At 39.8% G+C, this 18,438-nt stretch overlaps 1 protein-coding gene across 11 annotated transcripts in view; it reads left to right on the top strand.

The window, feature by feature from the left end:
- Window positions 1-16,347, top strand: part of LOC116147079 (putative ankyrin repeat domain-containing protein 19) — a 69,002-nt gene extending 52,655 nt beyond the window's left edge. For 10 of the 11 annotated variants that reach the window (XM_064477030.1, XM_064477029.1, XM_064477028.1 and 7 more), the window contains 6 exons: window positions 747-899; window positions 7,214-7,575; window positions 8,149-8,354; window positions 9,950-10,061; window positions 14,871-14,916; window positions 16,071-16,347. In XM_064477030.1, coding sequence (XP_064333100.1) covers window positions 747-899; window positions 7,214-7,465 — 405 coding nt within the window. In that variant the 3' untranslated portion in view covers window positions 7,466-7,575; window positions 8,149-8,354; window positions 9,950-10,061; window positions 14,871-14,916; window positions 16,071-16,347. Of the gene's footprint in view, window positions 1-746; window positions 900-7,213; window positions 7,576-8,148; window positions 8,355-9,949; window positions 10,164-14,870; window positions 14,917-16,070 lie in introns of those variants that run through there. The other variant, XR_010377093.1, reaches the window with a different exon arrangement.
- Window positions 16,348-18,438: the final 2,091 nt, after the last annotated feature.

Genomic DNA, 18,438 nt, shown 5'->3' with positions numbered 1-18,438 from the left:
TCCCCTGTTCTATTTATAATTTACTTTGAACATTTTTTCAAATAGTGTGCTCACAATTCTCATTTCAAGGCTCAGTTACTGTCATTTGGATGTAAGTTTGTCCAGTACAGAGGAACTGGGGTGCTCTGTGATGTACGAGTTTGGCATTGGGGTCCCATTTTTTGACTGAGGAGGAGCAGCCAAGAGTCCTGAGTGGCAGGAAGGGAGTGAGTGGGAGGGGTGGGGGGAGATGTAGGAGCTGCAGTCTAGGAGGCAGGGGAGGCCAGGTTGTCTCGGGTCCCCAAAGGCCATTGGAATAACCTCATTTTTATTGTGAGATAGGAGTCTATTGGAAGGATTTAAACACCAGATTGAATATGTGAAGAACTCTGAACTTAAGCCTCTAATGAGAAAGAGGGAGAATGTTGCACAGTGTGGAACTTACCACCACTCATCCCACCCACACACCCATTTCTGTTTGAGACTTCAGTAGGGGTAAAGCTTGGCCATTTCCTGGGAGGGGCAGGGAATGGCTGGTGGGGCTGCATCCATTGTCTAAGTTAACTTACTGTCAGTAAGGCAGGAGGGTCACGCCTTCTGTGTCTTTAATGAAATTCGGTAAACAGGAATGTGTGCCTATGAGGAAAAGAAGGTGAATTGATGTCTGTGGGGATAGTTCTCAAAGTCCATTATGTTGGAGTTATATATTATTAATGTAACTTAATGATAAGGTGACTTAAAAATCAGTAACAGAGTTATCTTTTTAGGCCTGTATGAGACAGCTTCAACAAGAGCTGACTGACACCAGAAAGAAAGTGTCCATGTTGGAAGCATCCCTGGAGGTGACAGCACATCATCACACTAACTCAGAAAATGAGACACAGGACTCAGAGAGGAAGTCACATCAAACTGCGAACCCAGTACGTGTGAAACCTAGCACGTCGGCCGTGAGTGCAGTGCAGAGCATTGCAGGACACTAGATTTTCAGGGACAGATTTCTTTTGTATCTTCATTATAATTACACTTTTATTATCTTTATAATGCAGTTGTTTCTTAAACTTTGACTTTCATTCTGCCATTTCTTTATTTATTTTTCTCTTATAATATTTACCCTTAGATGAGTTGAGAATTATACATCTTTCCTCACAGAAGTTAACTTTTTTTCCCTATTAAACAGTATTTTTTAGTGATCTCTCACCATGAGGCAAGCTAGATAAAATCAGAGGATAATGTTTCATGGCATGGTCCAGAAAATTGTCATGTCTCTTCACTTTTGTGAATGGATATAGAATGTGTGTATATTGATTTCATGGATTTCAGAGTAACTTGTGCAGAAAGGTCATTATACAAACCAGTTGAAGTTAGGCGTTGCCTTCATTTTCTCTTCATTTTACGTATGTTGTCAAAGCATGGAAAAGTTCAGATCGTGTCTGTACACCCAAAAGAGAGAATTAGGAAAATTGTCTAGATCCTGTCTTTGGATTTTTTCTTAACTTTATTGAGATATAACTCACATATTAAAGGGGGGATTGCATAACTCAAGTGGTAGAGTACATGCTTAGCATACACAAGGTCCTGGGTTCGATTCCCTGTACCTCCTCTAAAAATAAATAAAACCTAATTACTTCCTGCCACCAAAAAAAAAAAAAAAAAATTCACGTATCATATAAGTCACCCATTTAGGATGCATAGTTAGTATCTCCTAGTATATCCAGAGATGTGCAGCTGTCACCACAGTCAATTTTAGAACATTCCCATCACCCCAAAAAGAAAGCCTGCATCCCTTGGCCATCACCCCCAGCCCCCGTCCCCCTCAGCCCCCGGCAACCACCAGTCTGATTTCTGTCTCTACAGATGTGCCTGTTCTGGGTGTTTCCCATGGATGGAATCACATGCTGTGTGGTCCTTCATGATTAGCTTTTTTCATTTGACAAAACGTCTTCAAGGTTCATCCATGTTACAGCTCTTGTCAGTATTTCCATTTCTGTTTATTGTCGAACGTTACTCGGTTGTGGGGCTAAACTGTTTATCCATCCGTCAGTTGATGGACCTTTGGGCTGCCTCTGATTTTGCCTATTGTTAATAATGCTGCTGCGAACATTTCCGTCCAAGTTTTGGTGTAAACATGTTTTCATTGGGGAATAGACTTAAGGGTGGAAATGCTGTCGTATGGGTCATATGGTAACTGTTTAACCTTTTGAGGAACTGCCATACTGTTTTCCAGAGTGGCTGCACCATTTAACATTTTTATCCAAAGTGTGTAATTCTCCCAATTTCTATGCATCCCTGTCAACACTGGTCATTAGCTCTCCTGGTGGGTGTGAACTGGCATCTCATTGTGGTTTTGATTTGCATTTTTCTGATGACTGAGAATGTTGGGGATCTTTTCATGTGCTTATCCATTTGTGTATCTTCTTTGAAGACTTGTCTGTTCAGGTTTTTGCCCACTTTAAAATTGGATTGTCTTTGTATGATTGAATTGTAAGAGTTCTTTTTGTATCCTGGGTGTAAGTCTTTGATCAGATGTAGGATTATCAAGTAATTTCTCCTATTCAGGAGCTTGCCTTCTTACCTTCTTGATGGTGTCTTTTGAAGAGTAGAAGTTTTTAATATTGATGAAGTTCAGTTAATCTATTTCTGTCTTTTACTGTCCTACCTAAGAAACAAGTGCCAGATCCAGTCATGAAGACACACGTTTTCTTCTAAGAATTTTGTAGTTTCAGCTCTTTCATTTTGAGTTAGTTTTATGTGTATTGTATGAGGTAGAGGTCGAATTTTGATCTTTGGCATGTAGATATCCAATTGTCCCAGTACCACTTGTTAAAAAGACTATTATTGTCTCATTCAGTTATTTGACACTCGTATTGAAAATCAGTTGACCATAAATGTGAGGGTTTCTTTTAGATTCTCAGTGGTGATGCATTGACCTATGTCTGTCCTATGCCAGTACCAAGTCGGATGTTATGAGAACTCTTTCCGAGTCATCTTGCATATTACCAGTTGTTTTACATAGTAATAAAAAGTCAGTGTCATGGAATGTCTGTAACTCCACTTCTGTGGAGATCTGCTGCTTCCTGAAGGGCCCTGTGGCCAGCTTATGCCTTGCTGACTCTGTGACATGACAGAAAGTAGTCTTGCAAAGCTAAAGTCCATCCCCCCCATTCAAACCTTTAGTTTCTCACCCAGTGCCTCCCACTTCACTCCAGTTTCCATCAAATCATGGTCACGGGATCTGCTGACTCAGTCTGCAATATACTTCATTATGTTGCACTTAGTATAATTCATAGAGTCATCCATAGATTTCACTATCTAGAGGCAAAAGATTAAGCCTGGAAAAGATTAATTCAACCTTCCTCTTTGGAAGCCTCTATAATCCATCTTGCGTTTCACGATGAAGTCCTCTTTTGGCTTGGTTCTTGTGTATAACACTGGTGCCGATCTTGTTCTTGGTGTAGATCCTGCACTCTCAGCTCCCTGTGTCTACCTCCTTTTACTTAAAAAGAGAGATGCCTAGCTGTATTCTATAGCTTAATGTATAATTAATGAAATAAGTATTTCATACCATACAAGGAAAATTTTTCAAGGGTACAGCTGTTAAAAATTAGATAATATTCAATCAGTTTATCAGAAACAAATAACAGATTAGTAATTTGAATTTCAAAAGTTCAAAGCCAATCTGTGTGATACGGAGAAACATTGTGCTACAACATAAATCTGAGACAGTCTTACCTTCCCTTACCAACCAGCTTTGAAGTAAGGTAAAGGAAAAGTTGTATTTAATTTAAATACTGCCAAAGGACACTACATTTATGGTTCCATAATATTTTATTTTCTCTCTGAGGGAAGGAAAATGAAGAGTGAGTGCTAGATTAATAAATTCTCAAAGCTGCCTGTCTCTTAGAAGTTAATTGAAATGAGGTAAAAAGGCTGATTTTGGTAAACTGACTATTTATTTCTAGTTGTTTTTCAGTTATTAGACTTCAAGTCCTATGTCTCCTTGCTTACCAGTCTTCCTTACCCTCAAAGTTGAGGGGAAACTATGAAATACATGCCAATTTGCAAGAAACTGTAATTGGAGGGAACTCTGAAATACCTTCCTTCTCACTAGTTCTTAGGTCTTTCTCTAAGTTATCTGCTTGTTCTCATGAGCACTTTGTCATTAATAAGTGAATCTCAACGTTTGTTACTTTCCACTTTATAGAAGACCAATTTCTACTATATTCAAGTTGCATTTCTTACTGTCTTCATTCATCCACTTTTCTGTTTATCTGTTTTTGCCTAACAAACTCCCCAAAGTTCAGTGGCTTAAATAAGCATTTATTTTGTTCACAAACTACACTTAGGAAAAGTGTGGCCAAGACAGCTGGTCTCTATTCCTCTCAGCTTCAGGTGGGGCAGCTCGAAGGCGGGGGTCTGGAATCACTTGAAGATTCATCCATTGATGTCTGATGGTTGATGTTGGCAGTGGGCTGTGGCTTTGGTGGGGCGGGCAGGTGGACCACCTCCCCTGGAACACCTAAGCTGTCTCTGTGGCCTGAGCTTGCCCACATGAGACTGGGTTCCAGGGTTAAGAGTGAGGCAGAAGCTGAACTGCCTTTTCAAACCTGCCCTGCAGTTCACTTGGTGCTACTTGCACTGTTTTCTGTTCTTTAGGAGCAGGGCACTTAAGGTTGGCCCATATTCTACCTTTTTTATGGAGTTAATTTTGAAAATTTATGGAGACATTCAAAAACCAGCATAATCTACTCATTAGCCGCAATGTTTTCTTACTGCTTCCATATGAGAAATCCACTTATCCCTGCTCAGTCCCCGAGCAGGTCTCGGTCGCTGTGGTGTTAGGCTCAGGCTCCAGTCCAGGGTCTTACTTTCGCATCTTCACCAGGTCCAGGTGGGGCTGAGGTTCCTGGGCGTGGTTTCTGGAGTACAGCCCCTTGGGTACACTCCTCTCAGTGCTGAGGCTTGAGGATAAGGAGACACGGGTTATTCGCTGCCACACACCCAACATTCTGCTAAACTGCTAAGGACTCCCTCACTCACAGATGGAAGATGGGAGGCACACTGGTCCGTAGCAGTTCTGAAATGCAGCCTGATGCTGCCAGCTCTTTGATTAGGACTTAGTCCTAACCCTGGGAGGGGTTCTCCTTCACCGCCTTCTCTGAGCTCTTGGTTCTGTCCCTTTCATGAGCAGTGACCTGTGTTTGCAGCTGAGTAGTTCTCTCAAGCCATCTTCCTCCTTGTAGACCTTCTAAGAAAAACCCAAAGGCCTCTTCCTGTTTTGCACTATCTTTGTCTCTTTCAGTCCAAGCTGGCAAGCAGTGTTTTTGCTACCACAGTTCTCTTTAAAACTTTGAGTTTCCTGTGAATTTTATTGGGTTCATGCCATTGGAAAAGCTACTCTCACGTCTTCTTGAGATAAACTCTTCACCTTGGGCTTCCTGTGAAGCTGTTGTGGGGCCATGCCTTTGAAATTCTTACGATTTTAAGATCTTTAAAGGAATTTGAGGCAGCACCTTAAATCTTTCCAAGGTCTTAACAGAATCTTGACTTCATCTTTAGACTGTTTTCCTGGCAGCACCCTAGATTTGATCTTAGCCCGGAAGCCATTTCTCTGCTTACCCATTATGTGACAATTGGGCATGTGGGGATGCTTTAAATGGGATACAGATATTTGAACCCAGTGAGTCATGTCTCCTTTCTATTTAATAATCTTTTTGTTTGTTTTAGCTTATCTCTCTCATCAATTTTACTTTCAGCTGTTCGGTAGCAAGAGTCCCGTTTCCTCCGGCTTCAGTGTCATTTTCTTCCTTGGCCTAGAAGCCGTCGCTCTCAGCCCTTCAAGGGCCCTCAGGCTTCCACTCACAGTCTCGGGGACACTTTGGGCTTTCACTCTTACTCTTCTCTACATCTGTTCAGGTTTCACCTACCTCCAGGTGCAAAGGCATCCCCACATTTTGGGTTCTTTTTTAATGGCTGTGCCCCATTTTTAATATCTGTGCCAGTTATTTATTGCTAATAATTTATATAATAAACTGCCTCAAAACCTGGTGACTCAAAACAGCATCTGCTTGGTTCACAAATCTGTGTTTAGACAGGGCTCAGTGGAGCCAGCTCATTTCTTCTCCACTTGGCATCAAGCGGGCACTAGAATAATCTAAAGGCTTGTTCATGCTCATATCTGGAAGTTGGAGCTGGCTTTGGTTAAGGACATTCCCTGGGGTCATCAGCTGGGACAGCTGCATGTACAAAGACTTAGTAGGTGTCCTGGGCTTCACAACGTGGTGGCTGGGTTCTAAGAGTGAGCATCCCTATGGAGTGAAAGAAGCCATTTAGCCTTAGAAATCACACAGCAGTGCCCCCACATTCTGTCCCCTAGAAACCAGTTGACTGAGGCCAGTACATACTTCAGGGGAGGGAATTTCACAGGGGAAGTGTCAAGGAATTTGTAGAGTTGTTTTACAACCACCATCTCCGCCTGCCTTCTTACCAAATAATCCTTCTATCTGAAGGAAAGTAGTTCTTCCAAGTCAGTGTCACTGAAATTCCAGCAAGTATTTCTGCTTGTTTTTGTTGAGTATGTTCTCTTGTTTTGTGGAGAGCCACAAAGGATTACAAGAATTAAGGCTTTTTTCTTTAGAAAAATGTATGGATCACCTTACTAAACCACTACACTAGGAGATGGATTTCTCCTTAACTCTGCGAATCACTCATTGCTCCTTGGAATGCAATTCAAACAAGCATAAAATATCTGTGGTTCAGAGAAAGGCTTATGGCATTAGAACCCTTATTTGTAAGATGTATTAATTGCAGTCTTTTTCCAAGGTCTTGTTTTGGGAGGCATTTATTAATTCAGCCCTAAGTAACTCAATATGATCTCCCTAAAACTTTAAAAATCATGGAAAGTTAAGACTTGGGGGAGAAAGGGGTAAGAGACTTTCTACTAAGAGGTGCCTTGTGTCATTTTATGTAGGAAAGACATGAACCGATTACAGAAAAATAAGAGTGTAAAGTCAAGTACAAATGAATAACAAAGATGATGACAGTAAATAGTATTGTTTTGTGACTCTTGTTGGTTTGAACTTGTTTCTTGATTTTCTGAGTAATTTGAGTTTCTCCATTCCACAAGGCAGATACCATTTTATTGTAACTGAATTTATTTCAACCTTTGATGGGTTAGAGTTAGGCTGTTCTCAGTCTGCTAACCTCATTACCAAACAATTTTATCTTCTTCATGCAGAATGCTGATCTTCCAGCAAAAGTGGAATCTACATCTTCAGTACTTCTCCATCTGAGTGCAGAAACTCAACTTTTTCTAAAGGAGTTATTTATGAAAGAATTGCAAAAGAAATCTGACACACTGGAGGAGGAGAAAAAGCAGTTGGAAGAAGAAGTAGTGCACCTCAGGCGTCACTTAGAAATGAACGCAATGGAACGCAGTCCAGTGGAGCAGTACAAACGGAGACTGAGGAGCGAGCAAGATGGGATGTAGTAGAAAAACTGAAAGAACTCAGTCAAGTCATGCGGTACAAACAGGAGAGTGAAGAGCAAGCAAGACAGGATATTGCAGAAAAATTGGAAGAAATCAGCCAGGTTTTACAGGTGAAGCATTGATCTGTAACGTGCTGTAATTCACTTCGCTGAGAATTACAGTTCGGATGTGTACATTTTATGTGTTTCCTCTACTTCCCATATAGCGGTTTGTTTTGTAGATTTCTGGAAGGAAGGCCGCATTTTTTACTCCTTTAAATAATTCAGTTTCCATCATTACTATCACTAAATTGATCTTTCAGAACATCTCTCACTAGAGAATCATTTTTAAGACCAATTGGTGTAAATCAAGATGACTAGGAGGAAAAGAATATATTGTGATTTAAATACTGTACCACACTCTTGGATTACTCCTAGGTTGTATTGTTCAATTTTTAAAAGTTTAGATTGATCCTATTATTCTTTGAACTATCACATTACAAGAGTACTAATGTAAGAGTGATTCAAATTTAATTTCGTAGTTCAGATTTAATTGACATTGATGATAAGTATTTTAAAGTTCAGCTTTTTTTCACACTTAAAATTGCTCTCTGAATCACTGACTCAAAACTAAAGGGAACAAATGTACTGTAATTACACAGGTTATAAGTATTTTTAAAATTGTATCCTTTTAATTTGCTGTAGGCCCAAGCAGCATCTCAAGAAGAGTTGTTAAGAGAGTATAAACGTGCTTCAGTAAGTCAAATGGAACACAGAGTTAAAGATCTGGAAACTGAACTGAAAAGTAAAACTTTTTAGTTTGATTGTAGTGAAAAAGAATTGGAAAAATATAGACAACTGTACCTGGAAGAGCTAGAAAATAAAGTGTCATTGGCAAGTCAACTAAACTCGTAAGTCAAAACGTAGAATTATAGAAAATAATTTAGGTCACTAATTTGCCTCTAAGTCACCATTCTTATTGAGCCAGGTTCATGAAGTGAGTAGCAGGTGAAAGCTGACTAGATAGTGTGATTTTGGGAAATGGTGTTAGTAAATGAACTCTCCTTTAAAATGTCAGTCCAGGGCAGTTTGCATCTTGCTGCCTTTTGTTGCTTTTACATGACTTTATGTTTTATATTTGCATATATTTAACCTGATCTAGTCTTTAAGCTAGGGGTTTAGCAAACTTTGTAATTTAGATAGCCATATTATCACAAAATTTCTAGCTGGAATTCCCATAGAAATGTTAATGAGTTTAAAATTAACTGTGTTTTGGAAGAGTACAACTTAAACCCAAGGGGCCCCATTCTGGCGTTTGGTGAATTTACTTTCTTGATTGTGATATTTGGTGTCACCGCTCGTGGGCACCGAGATGAAGTGCTGTATCCTTCTAAGTTTGTCTCCGCTACGTAAAGGCATGCTTGGGGAATAGGGGGAAATTCACATAGGGGTGAAGGGCAGTATAGTGGTTCACAAAGTGGCTAAAAAGAAGACGGTGGCCTGCCCGAGGGGGTGTGTGGAAGACAGAAAAGGCAGGTCCCACCTCCGGTGCCTAACAGTGTTACAAGCTACAGGTGTCCCCGCTATCCAAAAGTAGAGCGTTCCTATGAAAGTTGTCGGTGTAAAGCAAAGAGGCAGTTACCTTAGGACACGTCTTGCTGGTGGGTGCATAAAATAAATATGCATAAAGCACAGGCGCTCACAGACACAGTCCAAAGCCGTGGCGGTGTGATGCCGGGATACTGAGTGTGGTTCTGGGGAAGGAGCTCGGTGGGGCCCCTCTCGCTGCTCGGGGTGCTCGTTGCCCCTCTGATGGCTCGGGCTAAAACAAGCACCCAGTGCTATTCTGGCTTTTTGTTTTGCTTTTTATAAAAGTGAAAATCCGCTTGAGGTTTTTTTTGGTTATGGAAAACGTGCTGATGTAGGACTCTGGTAAAAGCAAAGTAACAAAGTGAGCTTTGGGACACTGGGGGACACTTGAAATTGCCCCTGGCGCTGTCGTAGTACTTTCCCACCATCGACTCTGCTGCCTGGTGCCCCCCCGAGGTGGTGGCTCTAAACTGTTCCTCAGTGCCGAATGTTTAATGTCTCCCAGGTAATGCGTGAAATATGTATATAAGAGGGGTGAAAGCAAATGCTTGAAAATGGCTTTGAGGGATGGTTTAGTTTTTATTTCTAAACTGGTTTCCTGAGGGTGAGTATGTCTAGATGCAGCCAGTGCAGAAGGCAGCGGGGTTCCTCTGTGGGGGGCGTCTCCAACTCTGACTCTCCCCACTTTGAAGTACTTGTTAGTTAAGGGCCCCCCAAGCATATACTTCCTTCTTTAGGACAGTTTTAAACTGTAATTGTTTACAGTAGGTCTGCGCTGACGTGTTTTTTGGTGTCAAAATACAGTTTAATGGGACAATCTGTTTACTATTATAGCAACTTTAAAAATACACATTAAAAATACACATCACTTAGGAAGAAAATGAAATGAATGAAATCTGCTTTGTGATCCTCGCAGGACTAATGAGAGGCTGGCAGCAGTGAGCACTGAACTTCAGCTGGAGAAGCAGCACAAGAGTTCTCTCCTCGGCTCTGTTCCCGCACGGCCTGTTGACGGACTGCCTTCTGATGTAAGTTCTAGTACTAGCGTAGAGACCGAAAGGAGTCTTACTCGAAGGAGGAACTTCAGGATTTTTTCAGACCCTTCAACTAGCATAAGCGATCTGTTCAGGGTTAGTTATATTATCTTTTTTTCCCTTGGGTTTCAGGTTTCTGATACCATTCTTGTTTTTAATTTGATGAAATTCTGAGTTGTTTATTTGACTTACGCACACTAAGTAAAAGCCATAATTAATTGTGCTAATAAAGGAGACAGAAATTTTATAATTTTTTAAAGTTCCTGGACTTGTAATTTTCAAGAGATACCTGTTATTAACTTTATTCAATAAATGCAACTAAACTGACAAATTTTAAATTTCTTAAAAAGCTCCATTTTAAATTCTAGTTTAGAAACTAAGTATTATTACCAAATAACTAGAGATCCACTTTCCAATGTTTGGCTTAGCTTCTGATTGATTTCGGTTTGGCATTGGTTCATAGTCATTTTCAAGTTTTGCTGCACCCCAGTTTTTCTACCCCTAAGCATAAGTAAATGATTGGCATTGAGCTACTTAACCACATGCAGATGTTTTTTATTTAAAGGAATCCAAGATATATTCTTTTTATGAATTCAATAAACTTGTAACACTAAAAACATTAAGTTCTGTTTTTAAGTTTAAAATTTTTATCATTTTCTTCTGTAAGAGTACATCCTTAATTACTATTTTACTTACAGCATTATTTTAATTGTTATAAAATGTCTTACTGAGCAATTGTAGAACATTTCTAAGTATGTAGTCAAGTAAAGCAAATACTTAAATTTTTAAAATGAATTTCACTTACGTCTCTGTCTTGCCCTCACTAGGAATACCGAGGTGGCAGTGATAGGGAGTCTTTAAATTACAACCAGTTTTCATTGTGTATAGTTGTTAAAATAGCCATTTAAAGCAGTGCGCGTTGGTTTATGGTTTGATGGTGTTTTCATGATCTTCTTGATGCAGAGAAGGGTAGCACAGGCCCTTGATAAGTGAGGTCTCAATCTGTTTCTTCTCACTTGGCTTCATGTAATAAATCAGAGAAGAAAAAATCTCAGGTTTCGTAGACAGTGTTGTGGGTGAATTGAGTCTAAGTGCTTCAGAGTCATGAAACCGGACTGCGTGGTGTTAAAAAAAAAATGCATGGCTAACACTTCTGTCAGTGGCTAAGCATGATGCAAACTCGAAATATTTTCATTAGTTGTCACCAAAAAATCGACAGTGTGTCACTTTGCAGGATGATGGTGGAAGAGTGTGAGTGCAAAAGCAATGCAAGAGAAGCTCCTGAGGACAGTTTTTTCCTTTAATATTTTTTGGGGAAAGAGGTGTCTATTTTTTAGTATGTCTAGATACACTGGAAAGTGATTTATTTTAAACTCAGTGTTGTAGTTCCAAGGTACACGTAGTTCTTCTGTGGGGCCGTGGGGCCGAATCATGCTAGGTTTAGCAGGGAGGTTAACAAGCCCCGCTCTGTCTGGGTGCAGAGACACGTCTCCCTCAGCACTGCCGGGCGCCTCACAGGAGTTACTGTACAGTTACTGCTTACAGATTTCTTAGACTTAGAGAAAGAAGATGCCTTGTGGAATTACTAGGGATGTAATTATTTCTGCTGGGAAAACATAAAGTAATGCCTTGAGAGGTGTGAACATACTGTTTAAAATGACAGGAAGGGATGGGTTTTTGCATGGGGCTTAAAACAACAGACTTCCACAGCTTTTCAGCTATGGCTCTAGAAAGCAAAATGTTAAAAATGGCATTGGGATTGAATTTAACATTCTCCTTTATGTCAAGGTTTTAACATTTTGGACTGTTCTTACTGTGAAGTTCCAGCTTACTCTGCAGTTTTTTCTAACTTGACAGAAGTATTGCTCTAAGTCTGTGATTTCAGTCGTGCTGGTTGTCGAAGCAAGTTTTTTCCAGTTCATAACACTTGGCTTTATTGCCTCTCTTACTGCTGCATGAAGTATACTTGTCATGTGACATCGTTGTAGTGGTAACAGATGGACCCCGTATCTGTTTTGCTACTTTTTACCCTCAGATTTCACATTCTAGTTTATTTCTGGGATTTTTGTCCTACATGTCAGAAGCAATTTTACAGTTTTACTCAATTGTGTAATTTAATTATATTACTATAAAATACAAAAAAGTTAAAATTAGCCTGAGCAGATACATCACTGTTAGATTTTCTTGCACATAGAATTTTTTTCTGAGAACTGAAAACTTAAAAATGGATTCCAGACAATATTATAACAGACAAAATTTCTCTGTTTTAGAGTTTTTTTATGTTCAAGAGTTTTTAAGTATTGGTGTGCCTAACATGAAGCATGGCCACAATAGTTAATAAATGTCCTTCAAATCTATTTTAAATAGGAAGACTAAATTTTACACTCATTGATTTTGGACTTCTGGTGTATTAATGACACTTTCAAACATTTTCTAATGATTTATTAAATTTCTCAAATGTCCATTCAGTTTAGCAGCCCTTTTTCTAAATGGGAATATACCAGTGCACCAGAGCTAAAATGATTAATATTCTAAGAATTTAACTTTTTACATGACACAGTACTGCATCTCAGCAGAATCTGCTCATGTTTCTTTTAAAAAGTAGCCTTCCAAGGCAGGTCACATCCACTCTGAATTTTAATTCTAATCAAACTATCGCAGTAGTTAAGCTCACTTCTCATAAGGCAGAGGCAGAGTTCAGTAACCTTGTTTCTGGTATCAGCTCTCTGCCCTGTGGACTCCCTCCTGCCCTCATTTCATTTTGTCTGAATGGACAAATGAGGAAGCGTGTTATCTTTTGAAAGACAATCACTCAACTTCTTCCAGTTCTTTTTCTTTCATTCACTTTTTTCTCTGTACTTAATTTTTTAGCTCCTTGATCAACAAATTCTTTCTCATTTCTTTTCTCTGCAGCAAAACATATGTATTTAATAGTTACAAACTGACAAGTGTCATTTCCTTCATACGTTAACCTGTTTACAACAGGATAATGAATCAAAGTGGTTAAATGACTTGATTCTATTACAATCCTGGAATTGTATTTATTTTTATAACATTTAAAATAAGAATGGTACCAAATTTTAAGTGAAAAGTATCAGTAATCTGAAAACATATTCACTTTGGAAATGAATGTGTGTGTGTACGTGTGTGGCAAGTGCGTTGTTATCAAATTGATCTCGGAAAGAGAGGGCAGCATTATCTTCCAGCCTGTGACCTCAGTTTTGACCTCAATCCTGCAGTGTCCCCAGTGGGACCTTCCATTTCTATGGGACATAGTCTGCAAACTGCCAGTTATGAGAGAATCCTCCTAATTAAAAATTATCAGAATTAAAACTTGCTGATACATTGTCTTCTGGTGTATAATTTTCTCACCTTTGTCTTCAGGTGTATAACTTTCTCACCTTTCTGTGTTTTTGTTTAATGGAAAAGTTTAAGTAAAACTGCAGGCAACTTCTTATTAATGTTGGACTTCAGACCACTTCCACCATCTGGACATGGGGGTCCTCACCTAGAAATAAACATAAGGGTCTCAGAAGTACCTATTTAGGAAAATAGCTTTGCAGAGGAAAAGATAGTAATCTTACATTCAACTCATGTAAAAGTGTGATGTACATTTTGCATAGTGTTTATTAACAGTCATATGAATTTATTTCAGTTAAGTCTTCTCCCTTCATCTGTTAGGCGTTTTTCACTTCACAGGACCCACCTGGCACTGTTGTCACGTTGTTGATGGCAGAAGGCCTCTCTAGAATGCTCTTGTCAGACAGTGTTATGGAAAACAGTCTCTGAAAATACTGGCAAATGGTAGCCCCAAATTTTGTCTTTGCACCTAACGTTTACAAAGGCCTCGGCTCTCGTGTCACTGTTGTCACCACAGTGTTTATTATGTCTGGTGTACTAGTTTAGACCCTGTTTAGTGAGCGGGTGGCTTTTATAAGAAAGATTTTTAAAAGAACACTCTAGGTGGGAACACTTGTAGTTTGAAATGTCCCCACACATTTCATAACTAAATACGTAACTAATTAAGTCAAGTTTCAAAAAGTTGGCCCTAATTTCTAGAACGGAAACAAAGTTACAGTTAAAGAATTACATATTGTTTTCCTTATTTCTAACTCAAGGAAGTTGTGAATCAGAAACCAACTTTTGAAACAGGTGCTAGCCTCTCCTTTTTTTTCTTCAAGCAGATTTTCTGATGTAAATATTTTAGTCATATACAGAGAGCAAAATACATTTGCTTAACTTGTTTGCCAGTAGAACTTTCACTTGACATTATAACAGAACACTTTTCTTCATTTTATGCATCTACGATTCTGTGCTAAAAACATTAGCAAGAACAGACCTTAAAATTTTAGTTTTCTAAAAGTGCAGGAATTGAAAGCTCATTTTAAGGAAAAATCCATTAACGTTAAAAAATAAAGTTTTATAAAGGGCAGTTTTTCTGAGAATGGCAAAGTAATGCATTCAGTGTAGAACATGACTTAATTGTTTAAATTCTGTGCTAATAAGATCAGGCATCGCCCTCTGAGATTATGTGTATCCGACAGGGCAGTGTTTACTGTGCTTTCCATCAGGGGAATCTAAATAGCCTTACATATGTATGTTCTGTATTATCTAAAATCAAAGTAAGTAGGAATTTATTTTATTTTATTCCTGTGATTATTTTTTCTATGTAAGCAATCCCCAAGTTAGGTCAAGTCTCTAAAAGTATTATTTAAAGGCCACATTTCATAAGCTAGCTGTCATTCCTATGATAGTGTTTTTTGTTTAACTTAAACACTAAAAATAATATTTGACTTATTTCAGATGCGGAAGAAGTTGGAGAATAATATAGATAGAGAATTAAAAGAAGGTATGTTGCCAACATTTCTGAATTAAATTTAGACATTGATTTCTGAAATACACTGTGAACAGTAAATGGAACCTCTTTCTATTGTTTGAGTAACAGATACTATGTTAAATGTTTTTCTTACACATGTCTAATGAAAAATGTGAAAGCATAATTTCATTCATAATGATAAGTGTACTTATTCCTCATTTATTCATCATGATCCATAGCTTTAAAAAAAATCTCAAGAAGTCTGTGTTCTCTATTTCTGGCTGTGCCCTTCCTCTTCTGTCCCCGTGGGCCTGTCACCTGCACACGGACCTGTTCTCAGAAAGCATGGAGGTCGTCAGCTTCTCGAGTTTGGTAGTGACTGAGGCCAAAAACCCAGACTCAAGCAATCACAGTTCATGTACCTGTCCCCTGGTGGATGACAATTTCCTGTCATTCACTTTGTCACTGGTTAACCTTTTGCCCTCAGGAAAAATCCCAAATTCCTTAGCTTGGAAGAAAAACACCCACATCTATCTGGCTCTTGCCAAAGGCTTCAGCCGTATCTCTTTACTCCCCTGCTCTGCCCCTGTGCTCCAGCGCCTGGGCAGACTGCGTCCAGCTCCACGGGCGCCCTTCCTGCCTCCGCTCTTTGTGCTTGCTTCTTGCCTCTCCCTCCCACACTTTCTCCTCCTCCTTCGGGTATCTACTTACACATCACGGCCACCAAAGAGAGGACAGAATTGACACAAAGCTGGACGTCCCTTCTGAGTGTTCCAACTGTGCCCTCTTTTATACCTGTCATGGCATTTATGTCTCTGTACCGAAACTGCCTGTACATCTGTTTCTCCAGTTTACAGTACAAGATCTTTCAGGGTGGACTCTGTCATCTTCATCTTGTGGTTCCAGTGCTTGTCACAGTGCCTTAGCACATGGTTGCTGAGTAAATGAATGAAGAGTGAGAAAACCAGGCGCTCTGATCGTTAGCCACAAGAGCAGTTAATTCAGTGTGCAGCCCTGGGCAAAGTCTAGAGTAGTAATCTTGTGTTTTGTGTTGTAATCGTATGTAGGTATTTTTCATTCTTCTTAAAACTTAGAAGAGTCTCAGCTTTTCTTAAAAAGTAAACTGACACTTAGTTACCTATGAAGTATTTTAAGTAAAGAATCTAATTCTTTCATTTTCTTTCCAGCTATTACTGAACTTGAATCTAAGTCCTACAGACTCTCTTGTAGGCTCGATGGACTAGTCAAGTCTATGTCCAGATCTGGTTTTGAAAGCACGTGAAGAATTTGTGAAGATTTTGAAGAAAAACTATATGATCTGCAAGATAAATAGTAAACATTTACCTGCTGGGCTGTTTGCCTCACATTTTAGTTATTTCCCACTAAATAAGATACTGACAATGTTTGTTAAAAGGAAATATTCTTGTATTATATATGCATGATTAAAATTGATGTAGTATTTTACACCACGTTTCTCTGCATCTCATTGACTTTTAAGCAGATTTGGGACTAAAACCCAGCACTTTGGAGTATTATATACTCAAACTGAGCCCGGATGCCAGCTGTTTAAGCAGCACCCAACCACCCACCAAACTTGTTGATATTGAGCCGTGTTGATTGATAGCTTTTTTTGAATTTTCCAGCGTTAATCACTGTTTATAGGCCTAAAGATTTAGACCGACAGCGTTTGGATCTGCCGTGGCTGTTTCAGTGTTCTGATGGATCACAACAATCGTTACAGTGCCATCAAGCTTTCTATATGTTACCTTAAACACTGATTCACAGATGTTTTCTCACGGAGAAACGAAATCTGCCTCAGGCTTTTCATTTTCTCTATTTATTTACTTACTTTTTGGAAACAGTCTTAAAATTAGAAACAAGTTCCCAGCACCAGACTCAAATGGACATTGTCACAAACCTGCCATCTCTCCCATACATTCTCTTAAGGCATTATCTATCTTTCCTAAATGTCACTTGTTCTACCATTAGTGCCCTTTCTCTCCCCTCTCACCAAGAAGTCATTTGTTTTTCAGAAAATGCCTTTCTCCTTTTCCTGTCACTTATTAAATTGTATATAAGCCCCCACTTCTAGCCACCCCTTCAAATCCCATTGCTTTGTGAACTCTTGCATGTATTCATACATAATTTTTTTCTCACAGTAATCTGCTTTAGTCAATTTAATTTGCAGGTTCCCAATCACTGAATGTAAGACAGTAAAGGAAATACTCTTGAAATACTCTTCTCAACAATTTCCAGGAGCTAAATTTTTAATAACTCCTACTTAGATCCTTTATTCCCTTTTCTGTCTTTTCAGTGTGCTTACTTGGCAAAACTCCCAACTACACAACAGACTGATTCTCATTCTTCCCCCTTACATCCCCCCAGGCATCTAAGTGCTGCTGAAGAAAGTCACGAACTGCCCAGTGATCCTGCTACTTTTATTTAATTTGCACCTTCTTCCTCCTCAGTGATGATTTTAAATTCCCCTCTCTGTAAACACCTCCGTTTCTTGCCTCTCACGTGAACCAGTCTTACTTACAACAAACTTCCTGAGAGATCTGCCTGCTTCCCCACCAGCAGTCCGTCCCCACCCACTCTGGTGTGTCTTCCCTTCCTCCATTCCCACGCAGCGAGTCACTGATGACTCCCACGTCTAAGTCAACGTGACACCTTTCCAGCCCTTGTCTAACTGAGCTTCTCATTCCTCTGGGCATTCCATGTAACTGACCTCTAACTGACCACTGCCTACAGCTTCCTCTTTAGTCTTTAGCTGAAGATGATGTTGAAGGTGAGGGCTGCAGCCTTCTTGGTGAGTTCACTCCATTTACCCTGGCTGTCTCCCATGGGTATACACAGGAAGTATACGTGTTATTCAATTTTTATTTTTCTCCTGTTAGTCTGCCTCATGCCAGGTTAATTCTTAGACCAGCCAGGTGAGCCTAGAAGGGTGGAGGGACGCTCCCCGCCCCCACCCCAGCACAAGCCTGAGCACAGGTAGCTGTGCTCATTGACAGCTGGCGTGGGCGCTGCCGCGCCTGCAGGGAAGAGATCGATGGCAAACTCCGCTATTCCTACAGCACTAGCCAGTGAGCTGAAGCTCACCTGAATGTCCTCCAGGCTGAGCTGGGGTCACTGCTCCTGGCAGCAGAAGACTGCCTTTGTGAAAGAAAAATAAAAATGGAGTCTGCATTGCTCGAGAGGGCTCACTAAGGAGGTGTGACTTACACACATCTCAGCCCACAGAGAATCCGGCCCTGTGAGCATTCATTGTCCTAATGAAGTCATCCGGAACACCTGCCAGAAACTTCAGCTACTTACTGAGCCACTATCCTGAAATAACCTGTGATTCCTTAAGGACACGTGTCTCCTGACTGGCTCATGTCAGTGTCAGTCACAATCCTCATCAGGCGACTTTTGACAGCCTCTTGGCTTTTTAAGCCCCTGACTCCTGTCCTTGAAACACTCAGTTTTACCCAAATCTGTCTCCCAAGTCGCAATTTATTTCTTCCAGTTTTATTGAGAGTTAATTGACATGAAGCACTGTATTATAAGTTT

Source organism: Camelus dromedarius, chromosome 21, assembly GCF_036321535.1.
Source record: "Camelus dromedarius isolate mCamDro1 chromosome 21, mCamDro1.pat, whole genome shotgun sequence".
In the NCBI taxonomy this organism is placed as follows: Eukaryota; Metazoa; Chordata; class Mammalia; order Artiodactyla; family Camelidae; genus Camelus; species Camelus dromedarius.
Note: the sequence above shows the minus strand (reverse complement) of the source record. Positions and strands in the feature narration are given on the sequence as shown.